We start from the raw sequence: 20,134 nt of genomic DNA, 5'->3' as shown, positions 1-20,134 counted from the left end.
TGCCAGTCAGTGTTGATAATGTGTTTGCGATAAAGGGAATGCTTGATACAGGCTCCAGGGCCTGCACTTTTAATGATAAAGTTGAAAAGAAGAGGAGTAAATGTAATGCCTTCACCCACACCTTAGTAGGATGTGGTGGCAAGGTTACAAGACCAAAATGCATGTATGAGGTCGAGTTGAAGATTATGGGGAGAGCTGCCTGGTGCCTATTCTCGTTGTACCCGGCCAGCGGGATGATCTGATCATTGGTACAATTGTCATAAAATTCCTTGCACATCGCATGAAATTCAGCAGTGATTTTTGGAGACTTGATTCTAATCATAGAGTGGATCCGGTGGCAGAATATGAACGGTTTCATGGATGTAATGGCCAACACGTGACGGTGGAAGGGTTCAGAGCTGCAAGACAAAGAGGGAACAATCAATCAGTGTGACGCTCTTTTAGCAAGGCAGGAATATCTTGTCTGGGGAAAGCTGACAAAAAAATGTCCCTTTGTCACCTGGGAGCACAGTTCTAGTGGAACCTATGAATTCAAGGTCTGTGTCACAAGACATTATGGTCGGGCAGGTTGTCACGCCATCAATCCGCCCACTTACGTCATGTCTAAGGCAGGGTAATTAGGGGCAAGCAAGAACATTCATCTAGCCGGAGCTGGTGTGTCTGGACTTCTTGTCTCAGGAGAATGGGAAGAAACACTCGTTGTGACAGACCACAAAGTTGACTCACGCTTTCCCTTGTGCGAATCAATCTGCAAAACAAGTCGCAAGGAAGCTGTGGGATCGTGTATTCTGACGGATTCCCGAGTCAGGAAGTAAAACATTTAAATCCTTATTTCTACCATCTATAAGGGAAAATAAGGGAATAAACCATGACCATTAAGAAATATGACTGGGTTTCTAAAGATACAAAGCTTAATGCAAATTGGTGAAGTGTTTCCTTTCATAAATGTTGAACTCAAAAGAATGAAGTGCAGTGTTAAGCTATTTATTCATCACACACATAGGCTACTTTTTTGTTTTTTTAAAGAGACCCCCACAAAGATGAAAATCATAATTCGAACCCTGCCCACAAGCGATTTATCCACTTTATTGATGTTGATCCACAGATGGTGAGAAGTCCATGCTGGGCTTGACTGTTAATAAACGTCCCCATTTTGATGAATCTCAGTAACAGAGTCTTGGTTCTTCTTGTTCACAACATAGAGAGAGAGAAACGTAACAGCAGTCAGCTGCAGACCGGTTAAACATGCTTGTGTATGTTGACCTTTTTAGTTTTTAGAATTAAGTTCACTCATTATTCATTTGGTTGATTGCTTTAGTCTGTCTATTTAAACTGTGTTTTTCTTTCAGTTCTTTGTCAGTTCTCATTGTTATTAGGTTGGATGTTCCTTTCATGTTCATTGTTTCCTGCTAATAAAACAACCGCTTGGGATTAGATCCTATCTCATCTCTTTTTTTTTTTTGCAACCCTTTGTGACAAAATACAAGTCAATTCAAATCTCAGTTTGCTTTTATCAAACAGGGATTTTATAAAATGACGCATCTAAAGTTCTTGAACAAATAGATTGCAGTATGTTGTATTGATTCAATATTTGTTAGAAAGATTTAAAGGAATTACTTAGAAATAATCAATATATTTAAGTGATTCCTTATTTGGACGAGGCCGAAAAATGTTACAGTATTGGAAAATCAGGGTTAAAAGGGATAAGGTATAACAAAGAAAGTCAAGTTGTTTTTTAAAGATATGTTTTGAAATCTCTCCATGTCAAAAGTGTGTTTGAAATTATGAAATTTACTGAAATTCATTTGAGCTTTTTAATATTTGTTATAAACTTTTCTTGGGAGGGGAGCACAAGCCATTGTAAAGCCACACAGAATCAGTTTTTAGTTGTCCCGACTCACTGTGTGCTTCACTTGCACTGACCAGTAATACAATTGAAAGTTTGGTTACACAACACCTTCTTTTTTTTTTGGTTTCATTAGACAGGGATTTTATAATATGACAGATCTGAAGGTGCTATAAAAAATGAGCGCCGATTTAGATATGTTAATTTCATGTAACATAAGATGGATTCCAAGGGTGCAGGAAATGATTTTTATAGTTCAGAAATACATAAAGACATTGAGTAAATCGTAGTATCACTCGGTAAAAAAAAGCACCATAACGGCAGTGAAGGTTGAGAAAGCTCCAGGCCTGTACATTTATGTTATGTTTTGGTTTATGTGTGTGTGTGTGTGTGTGTGTGTGTGTGGGGGGGGGGGGGTGTACACATCTGTACACATAAAGAAGAGCCTCGGCTAGTAGGCTATATTGAGTCATTACGCCACATCTGTACACTTAAATAAGAGTCTCGGCTAGTAGACTATATTGAGTTATTACGTCACATCTGTACACAGAAAGAAGAGTCTCGGCTAGTAGACTATATTGAGTCATTAGGTTACACTTTATTTCGATAGTCACTTTAGACATTCTACTAACTATAAGTAACTTTTCAACTACATGTCAACTAAGTGTCATTAGAGTATTAGTAGGCTGTAGTAGACTGTCAGTAGACTGTTAGGTTAGGGTTAGGTGTTAGGATTCAGGTTAGGAGAACAAGTTGACTTGTAGTTGCTAAGTTACTTACAGTCAGTTGAATGTCTGTTGGGGGAACAACAAAATAAAGTGTTAGCAGATATTAAGCTGACAGTCTACTAATACTCTAATGATAGTTAGTTGACATGTAGCGGCAAAGTTACTAATAGTAAGTTGAATGTCTAAAGCGGACTATCAAAATAAAGTGTTACCAGTCATTACTAGTGATCGACCGATATATCGGCCGGCCGATATATCGGGCCGATATTTGAGGTTTTTACGTGTATCGGAATCGGCCGATACACCGCTGCGCGTTCGCCGATAGTTTTTTTCCCCCCCGCCGTTATTTATAGACTGGCGGCCACGGGCAGCTCCGTGCTGCTGGAGATGCTGCAGTTCACGTGCCCCGCCCTCCTCCACTAGCAGAGTGCAACCTGCTCTTCACGAGAATGGTCACTTAAACTTTCAAAGGATCTTTTAAATGTTTGACTCCTGAAATATTGTCAAACACTTTGAAAATGGAAACACGTCGCCCTATAACTGTTATGTGCTTGCAACTAAGCAAGTTTGTGGGTCCAAATGGAAAACGCGAATGCCTCGTCTATAAAACTTAACTGCTTGCCATTGTATTAAGAAGCTGCAAATAGTTAAGGTGTAGGTTATCCGTTCAGTATGCATTAGGACTGTCTATGAATATTCTACATTCGAATATCTATTAATTTTGAAGGTGAAAATTAATATTTGAATGTGGAAAAACACGCCCGCGGTTGCAGACTAATAACGTTACCACAGCTGCACACCTCGCTCGGAGCACTCACTGTCGGTTCTATACTGTGAAACTTCAAGTCACTGAATGAACTGAAGCCTGCTATATTTGGGACAAGAGTCGCGACTCGCAACCTTAAATTGCTTGCACAAAACTCTTGTTTAGCACTCAACATTTGTTTGTTGTTCATTTAACCGACGCGCAGAGACCGTGAGGGCGAGAGGGAGAGAGAGTGCCTGAGCGAGTCCAGGGCGAGACAGAGTGAGCTCTGCGGTCTTGGCCATTAGTTGATTTACTTGCTTTTTAATACGTTGTCAAATATGTTTAAACTCAAATAAACCATCTAATACTAGTAGTTATGTCTCTTTTTATTAATGTGTCCTGTTATTGATGTAATGCGCGTCAACAACAAAACGCGCAACGGGATGTTCGAATATGTTTTTTAGAGGGAATATGCAAACGCCATTTGAGCAATTTTGACAGCCCTAGTATGCATACGGGTGCTGTAACGAACACTGGTCATAGGATTAAGGAATGCCAACGTTATTCTGTGCTTTTTGTGGGAGATTTATTCAGCGCTCACCTGGCTGAGGTTTGGGGCGTGTGGAGTTTGTCTCCCTCGCAATCGCAGTAATATTAGAGACTAGACATGCTCATTTTATTTTATGTAGGAAAATTGAAACCATGCAGTACATAGTTTGTTTCTTTTAAAATGAAGTACAGTGTGCACTGTGCACTTTATTATGCTGGTTGCTACTGTGTGCAATAGTGTAATTATTTAATTTATGCTTAAATATTCATTTTCAGCACTGAACTTTTTTTGTTCTACTTCATGTTTTTAATATTTTTTAAATTGTTTATCTACTTGTTCTTGTTCTACCTCACATGTTTTTACTATTTGTTAAATATTAATTTTTGAAGTTAGTTAAATGTTACTTTTATTAAATTGAGACCTGTAACATTTGTTAACATCATGTTATTTTTAAGATGTAAATTGAGGGAGCAAAATGTATCGGCTCCAAATATCGGCTCAAGAAAATCGGCAGCCCGTATCGGTCATCGGCTAAGGCTGATGGGAAAAAAATCGGTATCGGTATCGGCACTAAAAAATCCATATCGGTCGATCCCTAGTCATTACGCCACATCTGTACACATAAAGAAGAGTATCGGCTAGTAGACTATATTGAGTCATTACGTCACATCTGTACACATGAAGAAGAGTCTCGGCTATTAGACTATATTGAGTCATTACGTCACATCTGTATACATAAAGAAGAGTCTCGGCTAGTAGGCTATATTGAGTCATTACGTCACATCTGTACACATAAAGAAGAGTCTCGGCTAGTAGACTATATTGAGTCATTACGCCACATCTGTACACATAAAGAAGAGTCTCGGCTAGTAGACTATATTGAGTCATTACGCCACATCTGTACTAATAAAGAAGAGTCTCGGCTAGTAGACTTTATTGAGTCATTACGCCACATCTGTACACATAAAGAAGAGTCTCAGCTAGTAGACTATATTGAGTCATTACGTCACATCTGTACACATGAAGAAGAGTCTCGGCTATTAGACTATATTGAGTCATTACGTCACATCTGTGCACATAAAGAAGAGTCTCGGCTAGTAGGCTATATTGAGTCATTACATCACATCTGTACACATAAAGAAGAGTCTCGGCTAGTAGACTATATTGAGTCATTACGTCACATCTGTACACATAAAGAAGAGTCTCGGCTAGTAGGCTATATTGAGTCATTACGTCACATCTGTGCACATAAAGAAGAGTCTCGGCTAGTAGACTACATTGATTCATTACGTCACATCTGTACACATAAAGAAGAGTCTCGGCTAGTAGGCTATATTGAGTCATTACGTCACATCTGTACACATAAATAAGAGTCTCTGCCTTTACCCTTAATTCTCTTAGTGCCAGGAAGCACACAAGGCTTGGACATCACTCTTCCATTGGGTTCGGTTTGCAGCTGCACGTCGTGCTGTGTTCCACGTGTTCCAGCCTGCACCATTTCGTTCTATTTCCACCATTCGCCGCCAAGTTGTTTTTGGGCGGCCGAGCGCACCGAGCGCCACAGCACAGTCGTCCGTTCTGTCTTTCCTCAGCACATGTCCGATCCAGTTCCATCTCCGCCTCCTCACCTTCTCACTGATTTTCTTTGCTTCTGCCATCTCTATAACTGACTTGTTGGAGACGTGTTGCTGCCATCGAATCTTGAAAAGCTTCCATAAGCATTTGGTCAGGAAGGTGTCTAGCTTCTTCTCCTCTCCTTTAGTTAATTCCCAGGCCTTGCATCCATAAAGCAGAACTGAAAGGACCAAGCTCTTGAAAAGGGAGGTTTTGGTCTTCCTGCTGATATCGCTGGCTTGCCATATGTTTGATAGCCTTTTGAACTGCGCGCTTGCCAGTGCCACTCTTTTCTTGACATCCACTGTGCCTACACCATCCTTAGTGATGTTTGCACCCAGATACGTGAAGCTCTCCACCTCCTCTACTTCGTTTTCTCCAACCTTCAGCTTGTTGTCGCTCTTGCTGTTGGTCTTCATTATCTTGCATTTCTTGTTATTCAGTTTTAGGCCAACCTTGGCTGCATTGTCCTCTAATCTGGTTGTTTTGTGCTGAATGTGATCCATTGTTGAGGATAGAAGGGCAATGTCATCTGCAAAGTCAAGGTCTTCCAGCATGGTAGTGAAGTCCCATCGGATTCCAGTTCTTTCACCCTCCACAGTTCTCCACATTACCCAGTCGATTACCAGGAGGAACAAAAATCCTGACATGCAGCACTCCTGCTTCACTCCTGTCTTCACTGGGAACCAGTCTGTTGTCTCATTCTCATCCATAATGGAGCACTGAAAGTCCTCATAGAGGGTCTTGACCATCTGGATCAGTTTCTGGGGGATTCCATACTGACGCATGATGGTCCAAAGGCTGTCTCGGTGTAAGGAATCGAAAGCTTTTTCAAAGTCGACGAAGTGGACGTACAGTGTAGCATTCCATTCGTTGACTTGTTCCAGGATATTCCTAAGGATGAATATCTGGTCGACAGTTCCTCTGCCCTTCCTGAAGCCGACATGTTCTTTCCGGAGCAATGAATCTACTCCAGCTTGTATCCTGTTAATGAGTATCTTGCTGAGGCAACAAAGTAACCCCCCTCCAGTTTCCACATCTCTGAAGGTTTCCTTGCTTTGGAATTTTGCAAATAAGTCCCTTGGTCCATTGTGCTGGAACTGTCTCTTGGTCCCAAATGAGGCCAAATATCCATTTCAGTTCTAAGCTGGTCCGTTCGGTGTCTGCTTTAAGCATTTCGGCTGAGATGTGGTCTACTCCAGGGGCCTTTCCATTCTTGAGGGCCTTCAGTGCGGTCTTGATTACCAAAACATCTGGCGCCTCGACTGGAATATCTATCTCCTCCCTTTCCTCCTCTTCCTCGTGTGGTGGTTCTTCTGGTGCTTCCCTGTTGAGAACTTCCTGGAAATGTTCCTTCCACCTAGCTAGTCTGACCTCTTTATTCTTCAGCAGCTCCCCGTTCTTACTCTTCACTACTGTGGTTTGTCTGGTACTCTGTCCCCGTCAATTGTTTCACAATATTGTATAGTTCCTTCTGCCTTCCGTTTTCTGCTTTTTTCTGTGCTCTCTCAGCTTTCTCTGACATCCACCTCCTCTTGTCCTCTCTCACACTCCTCTTCAATTCCCTGTCCTTCTCCCTGTACTCTTCTCTGATTCTGTTTTTAATTCTTTCTTAGCGGGTACTTTCGATCCTCATCTTGGTGGCTTTTCTTTCGTCAATCAGTCTCCAGGTGTTATTGCTGATCCACGGCTTTTTCTTTCCCTTCCTGAAGCCGAGCACCTCTTCTGCTGACTTGACATAGGCACTTCTCTGCTGTTCCCATACCTCCTCTATGTCTTCACTCTCGTTCCTGGTCTTTTCCAACTTTCTCGTGACTGCCTCGCAGTACTTCTTCCTTGTCACCTCATCTCTCAGTCGTTCTACTTCTATCCTCGGTTTGACCTTGTTGTTGTTTCTGTGGGTACTAAGATGCAGTTTGATGCGCATTCTCACCAGGTAGTGGTCGCTGTTTGCATCAGCTCCTCTCTGTACTTGGGAGTCCAGGACAGAAGATCTCCACTGTCCTCTGATCAGAAGATGGTCGATCTGATTCTTCGCTTTTCCATCCGCTGATACCCATGTTGCCTTGTGGATGTCCTTATGGGGGAATAATGTTCCTGTTATCACAAGTCCATTCAACTGGCAGAACTCGCACAGACTTTCTCCTTTATCATTCTGTGTCCCTAACCCGTGCATGCCCATTGTCCTCTCGTACCCGCTGTTGTCACTTCCAACTTTAGCGCTGAAGTCCCCCATGATGATGACGATGTCGTTCTTGTTACATCCATCCAATGTTTCCTGTAGCTGCTGGTAGTATTGTTCTTTCTCCTCTTTTTCCTTCTCATTGTGAGGGGTGTACACTTGAATAACAGTCACTCTCCTGTATCTCGAGTAGAATCTTGCTGTTACTATCCTCTTGGTGATGGGGGTCCATTCCATGAGTGACTTTTCTGCTTGCTGGCTTATTATGATGGCAACACCACCCTCATGCAATTCTTCATCCCCACTATAAACCAGCGTCTGCCCTGTATCCATCTTCATCCTGCCTGCTCCTGTCCATCTGCACTCGCTGATCCCCAGTACATCAAGTTGGTACCTTTCTATCTCTCTCGCGATCTGTGTTGCTGCTCCTCCTCTATACATAGTTATCACATTCCAATGTCCGATGGTGAAAATGATTTTGGGTGTCACTAGAGATCTCATCGGACGATGGGTTTCCTTAAGGCTTTGACCCAGCGTCGCCATACTGCCGATGTCGGCGATCCCTGCTCCACCCTGGTCGTCTTGTAACATGATGTCCATTGTTTCTGTAACAAGCTCGTTTTACGGGAGTAGGTTGTTAGCCTTCTGCCCAACCCCCAGGCTTGGAGGGCCAGTGGTTTTCTGTCAGGGTGTTCTTCCCTTATACTGCGTTGGTCCACAACACCATACAGTGTTACCCCCCCATCCGCCACCCGGGGGGACGCGCCTCATACGCCGTGCAGTCCCAGCGCGAGTCTCGGCTTGTAGACTATATTGCGTGTGAGGATGTTGGAGGTGGAGATGTATAGCCTTTTCTCACAGCACTTAATATAATTAAACGTATTAATTTGAAGGCGGATCCAGAAAGGTTCAAACCACAATCACCAGTGACAACTTTGAGATTCACCCGTTGTAAAATGCCAGGACTTATAAGACTTTGGACTGAGAGTTTGGAAAAAGAGACTATTCACGCAATTCTGACGTTGTTAACATTAACAATTTGAGAACAAAGTATAATTTGCACGGTTAGGCGTGATATGATAAATGATCGTTAGATTTAATCAGCACAATTTAATGATGCTTTTTTTCCAGATAGTTGGTCAGAAAAACAAAAGTGGATGTTACTTACTTATTCAGATGACATTTTGGGGTGAAAATTCTTATGTTGGTCATACTTCCACAAAGTAAAATCTGTGATTCCGAATAACAGTATCCACACAGGCGTAACTGACAGCCCAAATTCTCCTCAAAACATTGGATTCATCAGCACTGTGCTGTGCCCATAGACACACACTAGACGTCACCTTGGGGGTCTACGCATGCGTCAAAACCACCGCCATCTGGGAACAGGGGTCTTGTCATAGGAAGAAGCTATAACGCTGCTATCTCTGCCTTTACTTCGAATTAATGGATGGCGGCAGACTTTTGTGCTGTGTATGATGTTCACGAATGAAATCTGAACTAGGAAGAATGTTTTAATTTTTTTTTTTTACATTTTTTCTGGAATCAATGATAAATACATGTCTGTCAAAATGTTCGGTTGTTGGATGTAGTGACCTGAAGCACTTCAAGGAAATGAATTCCAACTTCATCAACCTCCGCCAGTATAAAGAAGTGTTTGCCGATCGACTTCGTCTGAATGAGGGGTAAGTTCCTTCTATCTTTGTGTAGCACCCGTACAACCACTCTGTGAATTACTTAAGAATGGAGGGTGCTTGGGTTCGATGTAGTCAGGTGGATACCACAAAGGTGCACCTAATAAGTGTATTTGAGCTACACAACTGTTAATAATAAAATATTTTAGAAATAAGGAGACCCAGAGATGGTTTATATTTTAACAAAAAGAATAGGGTAACACCGCAGTTTAATTAGATCACAGAAATTGACAAAAGAAATATAAAAGCTTTTCCCTTATCTCAATATTAACCCATAAACAAAATAAATGACCAAAATCTTCTCTGAACACTTGAATAATAGCCCCTTTAAGCTATTTAGCTAGCTACAATAGTTTCACTTACATGTTTGAGACAATATAAGTGGTATAAAAGTTTGGACTAAATCTCTTTCCACAAGGGAAAATACACAGAAAGCTTTAAAATAAACAAAACAATACCGTCAAGTGTCACTCACACATTCACACGCGTTTCAGTTTACTCACGGTCCCGTTTTACTGAACAGGGAAAAAACATGTTGCAGGCCTGTTTGGGTCTCGCAAAACATTGAGTGCGGTGAACAAACACTTGAAAAAACATTGAGAGCGTCGAAAACTTCGGTCCAGCTGAACGGTGCGATTAACCGTCAGTTCCGCCCAGCAAAACACCACGGTGGCTAGCGATCTCGACTAAACAGTTACCTCAGATTACAGCTCGTGCTCTGTCTCTCGTGCTCTGTCTCTCGCGCTCCGTCAAACGGGTCTTCAGCGTCATTTCTCACTCTGTCTCTCGGTTCACAAACATCTCGAGTCCGCGGTCCACTTCTCTGATTCGCGGTCCTCCCGATTCATGAGTTACCCGCACTTCTTTGCGTCTTATTTTTTCTTCTCCCGTGCCTGCGTCTTGTGCTCCACACGGGTACAGCGGGAAGCGCGGAAAAAAACTAAACTCCCAGCAGCACTTTCTCTCACCAGGTCACGTGCATCTCTTCCGCCAAACACTATTGGCTATACAGCGTGAACACTCAAATTGAATACTCACTCAAATTACCAATACAAATTAGTAACATAAAAACAGTAAAAATAAAGTAATAAATAGTTAAACGGCCTAAAACATCTGCCAAATATTATTTAAATAAATAATATAAACTTTTGTTTTAGTTACTGTAACAAAATAAAAACAACCAAATATCACTCTCCTTTTAATTAAATAAAATTAACTGATATTTGCTTATTTAGAAGTCAGGTGTCTCCTTATAATTTTCCAAGTAAATAATCGTTTACTTTTTTTTATTCACTTTTGAGAGTAAGAGAGATTCATAATAACCCACCGACTCCCAGTGCACTATAATACCCAAGTTTACCACTGGGCTACATCTGTAGATGACGAACAGAGCATTTCGATAAGCTGTAAATATCGTTAATAAAAATAAAGTACTTTACTTTCTTAAAACACATGGTGGTCATGGTTTAGCAGTACCTTTGTCTTTCTTTGTTTTTCTTTTGAGGTAATGTTACAGTAGGAAAACAGTAGGAAATCAAATTAGATTGAATGGAGGATTTTAACTGTGACGAGATGATTGACAGGCCAGTTTATGGTGACAGGATGCATACAGCACGCGACAGAGCCGTCCGTTAAAGATGACGTGATAGTGCGTCCCAAAGCTTGCCTACTCTTTTGCTACACACTCAAAAGTATGTACTTTTTTTTCACAAAAAAGAGCACATACTTTTAGGGCGTTGTATAAATAAGCGAATTGGGACATATCTTTTGTCTTCCTAATCAAAAACACCTGATTCAACTCAGCTCATTAACCCATCTGATTACTAACCCATCTGCAGTGTTGGTGTGCCGCCAGGAACAGGGTTGGGAAACACTGGCATAGACAACAAGACATTCTAACAATAATAGTAATTGTTTTGCATGGTTTACTGACATGAAATTTGAATACAGAACACGGTGTTACTCACCTGTCAAGTAAAACACATGCAAGATCGGCATCTCTTTCTAGTTAGAGTTTTTCACGAAGTTCTCCCATTTAGGAAATGCTGCACCGATGTTGAGCTGGTTTTATTTCTCTTGTCCCAAATTCTTCTTGGGTCGTTTGGTTGACCCGTTCGTTGACGTTTGCGTTAATGAGACTTGTCTTTGTCGTCAAAACCAGGTGGAATCGCTAAAGAATAATTGTGCTCCATTCCATAACAAATGCGCAAAACAAGCTGATGTTTGTTGCTTGATAGACGCTAACACACAACTACAACTTCCGCATTTGTCCAGGACTACACGCAGTACGAGCGGAAACCGAGGTAACGCGGATATGCCGCGATTGACTGGCGACTCCCAGCTCACCCCTACTCACACGCTCCGTTTCGCGATTTAAACATTGTTTGAAACATTTGGAATATTGTAAGTTATCATCTTAACGAAATATATAACTGTCACGGTACAAATAGGAAGGGAGAACTCAAATGCAAAAACATGGAGGATTTATTAACAAAAAGAAAACCAAAACACAAAGCAAAAACCCACAAGGGGGAAAACACAATAAATGAACATGAAACAAACACTGACTCTGAACATGACGATATCCACAAAGAACTGGGTAGACATATGACAACGAACCGACAAAGACTGCAAACAAGAGGAGACTTAAATAGGGAACAAATCAAGAGGGGACAGGTGGAACAACTCAAACACTAATCAGGTAACGAGGGGGAGGGATCAACAATCACAACAGCACATGGCACAACATGACAAACACCCATGTGCAACACAAGACAGGACAGGCATGTGACAATAACACTGGCCTTGTGATTTTGGGATATTTTAATGAAAAAATCTTAGGTATTCCACCTTTAAATTTTTGGCTGTAGAACTTGCATGATAACCAAGTAGACTACCGTTTTCAGCGGTCTCCATCTTTCAAAGGGATCTCCTATACAAATATACAAATTTTACTTCGGACTTTGTCACAAAGTGTTTCGGAATCATAATACGTTTTGTTTTTTTTTTGGATTTGTAACGTTATTTATTTATTTTTTTTTATCCGACACGCTTGTATCTCCCGCTGTGGTAACTAGAGCAGAGCTGGCAACCCGGATGCCGCAACACTACAGACTCCGTGATTGGTAGATCGGTGGAGGGCGGAGCATCAGAACAAAACACAACGTGACAACATGAACATCAGTTCACAGCTGCAACTTTACTTTTTAAATGACAAAATCCTGGCCGGACTATGTTGTCAGTGATATAAGTATTTGAAATGAACATAATTTCTTAATGTCTAGTGACATATCAGGGCCATTTTATGATTCATTGAAACACATTTCTTACATACGGTTCCTTTAATTCATTTGAAGGGTTATTTGCCAGTATCACTAGAAGAAACATCTACACATCCAATTAATGTTCTAGCTGGTCCACAGAAAATTGAAGAGACAGAAAATATTTTACAAAATGTATTTCTTAGGTAACTTTTAATTGGGTAAAATATGGGAAAACCCAACTTTGGGTTAAACACGTCATTTAAAATGTTAACCCAATTACTGTTGTAATAATAATTGTAAAATAATTTGTCAATATTTGATCCAAATTTTTAAAAAAGTGTATCAGACATACATAAATTGGGTAACACTTCAGAATACGGTTCCTTCGTTAATGAATAACTACACAAGAACTAATGAGTAACACAATATTAACAAACTATTATTAACTAACAAGAAACTCTGATTAACGAACTAGTAAGTAATAGCGCACAGACGAAGTGGTAGTGGTAGTTCACTATTTAGTAATCAATAACTACTATTTTTTTTAATACTTCCCAGAGAACTACTGAAAAAGTTTATTAACAATCTAGTAACTACTATTAACTAAAATAAATTCTTATTAATGAATTAGTAAGTAATAGCTCACAGATGAAAGTGTTACTAGATACTTCTGTGGGAATTACTCATTATTTGGATTCGTATTATAAAGTGAAGATCATTGGAAATAACTAGTAATTACTCAAGTGTTACTAAAGAGATTTTCTAAAAGTTACTAAAGTTCACCAACAAATCTCAAACATTTTCACAAATCATGACTAGATCATGTAGTAACACTTGAGTCATTACTAGTTAGTTCCAATGATCTTCACTTTATAATACGGATCCAAATAATTAGTAATTCCCACAGAAGTATCTAGTAACACTTTCATCTGTGAGCTATTACTTACTAATTATTTGGATCCGTATTATAAAGTGAAGATCATTGGAACTAACTAGTAATGACTCAAGTGTTAAAGACATTTTCTAAAAGTATACTAAAGTTCACCAACAATCTCAAACATTTGCACAAATCATGACTAGATCATGTAGTAACACTTGAGTCATTACTAGTTAGTTCCAATGATCTTCACTTTATAATACGGATCCAAATAATTAGTAACTCCCACAGAAGTATCTAGCACTTTCATCTGTGAGCTATTACTTACTAATTCGTTAATAAGAGTTTCTTTTAGTTAATATTAGTTACTAGATTGTTAATAAACTTTTTCAGTAGTTCTCTGGGAAGTATTAAAAAATAGTAGTTATTGATTACTTAATAGTGAACTACCACTTTCGTCTGTGCGCTATTACTTACTAGTTCGTTAATCAGAGTTTCTTGTTAGTTAATAATAGTTACTAGATTGTTAAGATTGTGTTACTCATTAGTTCTTGTGTAGTTATTCATTAACGAAGGAACCGTATTCTAAAGTGTTACCATAAATTGTATCAGATTAACAGATTAACTTAGTCTCAGATCACAGATCACTACTGTATATGTGACATTTGAGCCTTTATTTATTGGATTAAGAAGTCAGCCAAAGTCGTGCTCCACTCCTGCTGTGTTAAATCTCTGATATATACCAGGTTATCAAATCTACTGTTCAAAATTACAACTAGTTAAACTTTTTAATTGCACTGATACAACTGGTCTCTTAACATATCTGTCTGCATTGTTGTTGTGAATAGATACCACCCTTCCCAATAATGAACTACTCCTTTACAGTAAGGAACAAGAACGTGCCCTCGTGACATGATGATGCATGATTGGAGATGCACAGAATAAAACATGATTATTATTATTTGTGCTTGTCTTGTAAGATATCTGAATGAAAATAAAAATGAATAAGCATAACCAACATTAACAAATTGAACCCTATTTTAAATTGTTAATAAACAGTTCATAATTCCATCTGTTTGTGTAGCTGGAGTGGAATGGAGGAACTATTTCTCCTGTTTATTTCCTGGCTTTGAGTAAATGTGAAATCTTCTGATAGGTGTTTCTATTAAATGATTTTGGGTCACGGGTGTTTCCTTGCATTACTGTTAATCTGAACGCATAAAAAGTTAAAATGACTCATACAATATAAATTAGCCATGAAAATTTATAAATTGCCATAAATTGCTGTTCTACAGAGAGAGATTAGACTATTTTTTCTGTTCATGCATGGATTTGATTATAAACAATTCCTCCCATTTAATTTTTCCTTTTTCTTAAATGTAATTTGCATATGGAGTAGGCCTAGTTCACTTTTGCTGATAACTTACTCACCCCCATGTCATCCAAGATGTCCTTGTCTTTCTTTCTTCAGTCGAAGAGAAATTAAGGTTTTTGATGAAAATATTCCAGGATTTTTCTCCATATAATGGACTTTAATGGGAACCAAACGGTTCAAGGTCCAAAAGAGAGTTTCAGTGCAAACTGTTCAAAGGGCTTTAAACGATTCCAGACGATGAATAAGGGTCTTATCAAGCGAAACGATCGCTCATTTAATAAATAAATAACAAAGTTTAAGTTTTATAAGCACAAATGCTCACCTTGCTCACTCAATCTGTACTGCGATGCACGTTTGTGACTCCCGTTCAAACTCTTTCATCAAAATAAACTAATCTTTTTTCAAATCAATTCATTCGTTTCATTCGCTCATTTGTTGAATAAACCACATGACTCGGAAAAAGATTTGTTAAAAACATTAATCATTCACAGGATATGAATTCTTGATATCAACAATTACATTTTCACTAGTTAAAATAATATTCAAAATCAACTGCTGATATCAACAATTGATTTCTTATAGAAATACCAATTTCACATATCGGAAATGCAATTCTTACTAGTAAAAACCTTTATGTTGATATCAATAATACAATTGTTACTAGTTGAAATGTCTATTCTTGAAATCAACAATTGAACTGCAAGAAACAATGTTCATTTTTGATATCAATAATTCAATTTTCACTAGAGACAATGTTCATTTCTGATATGAATTTTCTTACTAGTAACATTCACATGAATGTGAATGTTACTAGTAAGAAAGCCATTTTAGATATCTGAAATAATATTGATATCAGAAATACATTTTCAAAAATAAAAAAAATTTACTAGTAGCAATTGAATTGTTGATATCAAGAATAGATGTTTCAACTATAGTGACAATTTAATTATTGATATCAGGAATTCACATTTTTACTAGAAACAATGCAATTATTGATATCAAAAAATGTAATTGTTGATATTAAGAATTCATATCCTGGAAATGAATGAATGTTAAATAAAAGTGATTTTGCTACCACCCCTGCACTGCTATCGTGATTTTTTTAGTATCCTACTATGATAGCATTGATATGTGGTATTAAACAATGAATAGATGCTAAGCAATGTATTTTATGCGTAATCTTGTTCCACTTGTCCTGATATGCACACATCTTAACCCTTTGAGGTACGCACCAAGAAAAAAGTGATGGAAAATCTTTTTGTTTGCATTATCTTATGTCACTAGTAACCACACTCAATGTATTTTTTTGAACACATCCCATCATTTTTTAAATATCGGCCTCTATACCAAATGGTTGAGATGTCACTTAACGGTAATAAATGGTACCGTAATTCATACACAGACTTTGCCATACTTTTTCATTGCCCATCATATTACTTTTCTAATCTTGACAAAACACATTGTCTGAAAGATCTGAGTCTCAAGGTTCCATATTTTGTAACTGAAGTGATATTTGCACAGAAATGTATTAATTTGTTACAGGAGAATGCATACAACTAAATTCAATGGAATTGATGTCATTTTTGGTATTACGCCTATAAACAAAATCTCATGAGAACTTCAATTTTTGTGATATCAACTTCAAATTTGGAAAACAACTTGGATAGATATATGGCTTTGATTTTATAGGAAAAAATATTTTGTAAAATATATATTTTATATTAAAGTAAAAAATATTTAGTACAGTATATTTGGTTTAATGTAAATTTAAAACTTCAATAACTTTTTCATACTTTTATTTTTTTGAAGTGTTTTTTTAAAGTGTTTTAGTGTTTTCTTTAAAACAAGACCAAACTTAGGTCTTTATTCCAAAGCTTGAATTACAACCAAGTTTTAATAGTGCATTGTAATGGAGCATGTTTTTGAAAAATTATTAAAAATATTTTTTCATAGTACCAAGTAACATCATTTTGTAAAGTTAAGACTCTTACAGTGTGTAATATTTAAAAAAAATATGCTTAGCTTGCAAAATTTCACCAAAAAAACAGTTCACATGGCTGGGGTGATTTATTTGTTAGAAGTATTGTGACAAGTGCTGTTGATTGACACTGAGACATCTAGTGGATTTTTTTGGGCATAATAGATGATAGAGATGGATCAATCAGTTAAATATAGTGACTCAAAATGTGTATGGTTGAAAAGTCAGTTAAGGGTTAACACAATTTTGAATAGTTGTTCTCAAATGAATCCTGTCAAACCCAATTACTCTGACCTTAAATATAAACATTGTTATTAAATAATACTAGAAATATATTTTGTTTTATTATGAAGTGAAAGGATAAGGTTAGATGTTTAAACATTATAGAAAACAATACTTTTCCCCGCTGTGAGCAATGACAAGAGTTCAGCTTCATTCGAATTCGAAAAGGGCGTCTGGGCGAGTGGAATCTTTGACGTCACAGAGAGTTTGACCGTTTTGTTTCAACAAACAGTGTCGCCCGTGTGAAACCACAAACCGTCGGTCTTCGCGTTGTTTACTCTGCAGTTTATTTGATAAAGTTGCCGAAGTGGTCAACTGTTATCATGTCTCTGAAGAGAAAGTCCCCCGCTGAGGTGTGCGACGCCCATAGGAGCACACCCTCAACATCCAGCACCGACGCGGCTGAAAAGCATCAACCGGCATTGGAGGAAAATGAGGCGCCGTTGAGAAAGAGGACGAGGACGGATAGTTTTGAGAAGCTGCCGTCTCTTCATCATCGTGACTCCGGCAGCTCAGACCAGAGAAATGAGAGAAGTGCTGAGGGTAAATTAAATGACCATTACAAATCCATCCACACCACCACGCATTACGTCAAAATTAAACTTATGTTTTTATTTATTTAGACATGTCTTAAATATTTGAACACGTTTTGTTTAAAAAAAACTAACGTTACAATTGTACAATGTAGAGTTGGGTATGCAGTGTGTAATTATTATTTATTTCACACGGACTGTTTACATATTGAGCTGATGTTTTTTATCCAAAGCATCATTTATTTGAAACATGCTTTTGTTTAATATTCCCTGCTTTAGATCCAGATTCTCTACCGGACAGCGCCTGTGCTCTAACGTTAGAGGATCACGGTCTTATGGAACACCTATCCAGTGGACTTGAAGTCCTTCCTCCTGTAGATCCGCAGGGTCAAACCCCTCCAGGACCAGTCCACCACAGTCCAGTTCAAACCCCTCCAGGACCAGATCACCACAGTCCAGTTCAAACCCCTCCAGGACCAGATCACCACAGTCCAGTTCAAACCCCTCCAGGACCAGTCCACCACAGTCCAGTTCAAACCCCTCCAGGACCAGATCACCACAGTCCAGTTCAAACCCCTCCAGGACCAGTCCACCACAGTCCAGTTCAAACCCCTCCAGGACCAGTCCACCACAGTCCAGTTCAAACCCCTCCAGGACCAGTCCACCACAGTCCAGTTCAAACCCCTCCAGGACCAGTCCACCACAGTCCAGCTCCAGATCCCCACAGTCCAGCTCCAGGACACACTGTGGACGTGACAACTGAGGGTGAGTTTACCGCCATATCTCAAATATTACTCTCACTGCTGTCCATGCTTGTCATTTCATGTCAACTATAACCATTAATCTTTTAACAGACGACATTCTGAGCCGGTTTGAAATCGGTAAAATGCTTGGTGAGGGAGGATTCGGTTCGGTTTATGAAGGGAAACGCTTGGCGGATGGCCTTGAGGTATAGTCATTTTCTTACTTTTAGCAATTTAGCAAATTGTTTTGTCTCACTATGTCCATTTCAAGTCCTTTTATTGTATATTATGTTCACTATGTGGTGCAGTTGTAATTGTAATGGGCTAAATGTTTTGTTTTGTTGATCAGGTGGCGGTGAAATTTGTCAAAAAAAAAGAGGGCATGAAATACATCAACATTGTAAGTTAGAACTTGAAAACATCACATTTTTCCAAAACTGGACATACATTTTATTCTAAAATCCTGCAACTAACAATGATCTTTCTTCCAGCCCCATCATGCTGCACCCGTCCCATTGGAGATCGGCCTGTTAGCCATTGTTAATAGGGGCCTCAAAATTAAAGAGGTCATTGAACTGCTGGACTGGCAGGACCAGGCTGACCGATATATCATGGTCTTGGAGCGTCCCCCAAACTGCATGGATGGGTTTGATTTTTGGGCTTAACAGGATTACATGTTCAACGAGGAAACGGCACGGACCATCATGAAGCAGGTGACAATGGCTGCTCAAATGTGCTGTGCCAAAGGAGTTTTCCACAGCGACATCAAGTTGGAGAACCTGCTGATCAACCCAGAAACACTTGAGGTCAAACTGATCGACTTCGGGTGCGGGAGACTCATGCAAGTGATGGCCTATAACGTCTTCAGTGGTATGTGTTATGAATCAAGCTTTGAAAAGAGTTTCATTTTTTAGGGCTGTCAAACGATTAATCGCACTCAGAATAAAAGTTTGTGTTTACATAATAGATGTGGGTGCACTGTGTATAATTATTATTTATATATAAATACACACATATGCTAGTATATATTTAAGAAATATTTTCATGTATATACTGTATATAGATTTATATATAATTTATATTATATATAAATATAAATATTTTACATATAAATAATTTTTTTTTCTTAACCCTCTGATGGTCTTCAAAAAAAGTAACAATTCCAGTCTTCGGGGTCTATTGGACCCCAGACAAAAATATTTAATTTTGTAACAGAATAGTATTTTTTTTTTTAACAAATATAATTTTACTCTGTTTATTAATGTTTTTACTCAACATTTGTGTAGTTTTTGGAGGATTTATGATTTTTTTATTTATTTCTATAAATAAATAAATAAATATTTATTTAAATAGGATTTTTACAAAAAAACAGCATTTTATGTTAAATAAACTTTATAAAAGACCCAGATTTCTAACTTTCATTCCTGGGGATACCATGGATAATTTTACAAGGTTGAATGTAAGATTTTTTGCCTAATTTTTGGAAAAAACAGGTTAAAATTTGTAATAAGTCACTTTATCCACTAGATGGCTATAGAGCTCCATAGATGGCTATAGAGCTTCACTAGGCCTATAACTATTTGAATTACTGAAAGATATAGTTTCTAAAGTAGTTTTCTTCAGTTGGATTCATATCTAAATATTGTAAAAGCACACTTATAACAAAAATAAAATACTTTTAGTCAAAGTTTAGCCTTTGTTTTTGTACTGAAAAAACAACA

The 20,134-nt window shown here is 38.4% G+C and overlaps 1 protein-coding gene across 1 annotated transcript; it reads left to right on the top strand.

Moving 5' to 3' along the window:
- The first annotated feature begins 17,231 nt into the window (after positions 1-17,231).
- LOC120491848 (uncharacterized) lies at positions 17,232-19,340 on the top strand. The gene is made up of 5 exons (XM_039689829.2): positions 17,232-17,680; positions 17,950-18,435; positions 18,525-18,619; positions 18,763-18,813; positions 18,905-19,340. The coding sequence occupies exons 1-5, from the start codon at positions 17,461-17,463 to the stop codon at positions 19,076-19,078; spliced, it is 1,026 nt and encodes a 341-aa protein (XP_039545763.2). The 5' UTR covers positions 17,232-17,460; the 3' UTR covers positions 19,079-19,340.
- Positions 19,341-20,134: the final 794 nt, after the last annotated feature.

The sequence above is a fragment of the Pimephales promelas genome, chromosome 2 (genome assembly GCF_988280905.1).
Source record: "Pimephales promelas chromosome 2, fPimPro1.hap1.1, whole genome shotgun sequence".
Lineage (NCBI taxonomy): Eukaryota > Metazoa > Chordata > Actinopteri > Cypriniformes > Leuciscidae > Pimephales > Pimephales promelas.
This window is presented reverse-complemented; position numbering and strand designations above follow the sequence as displayed.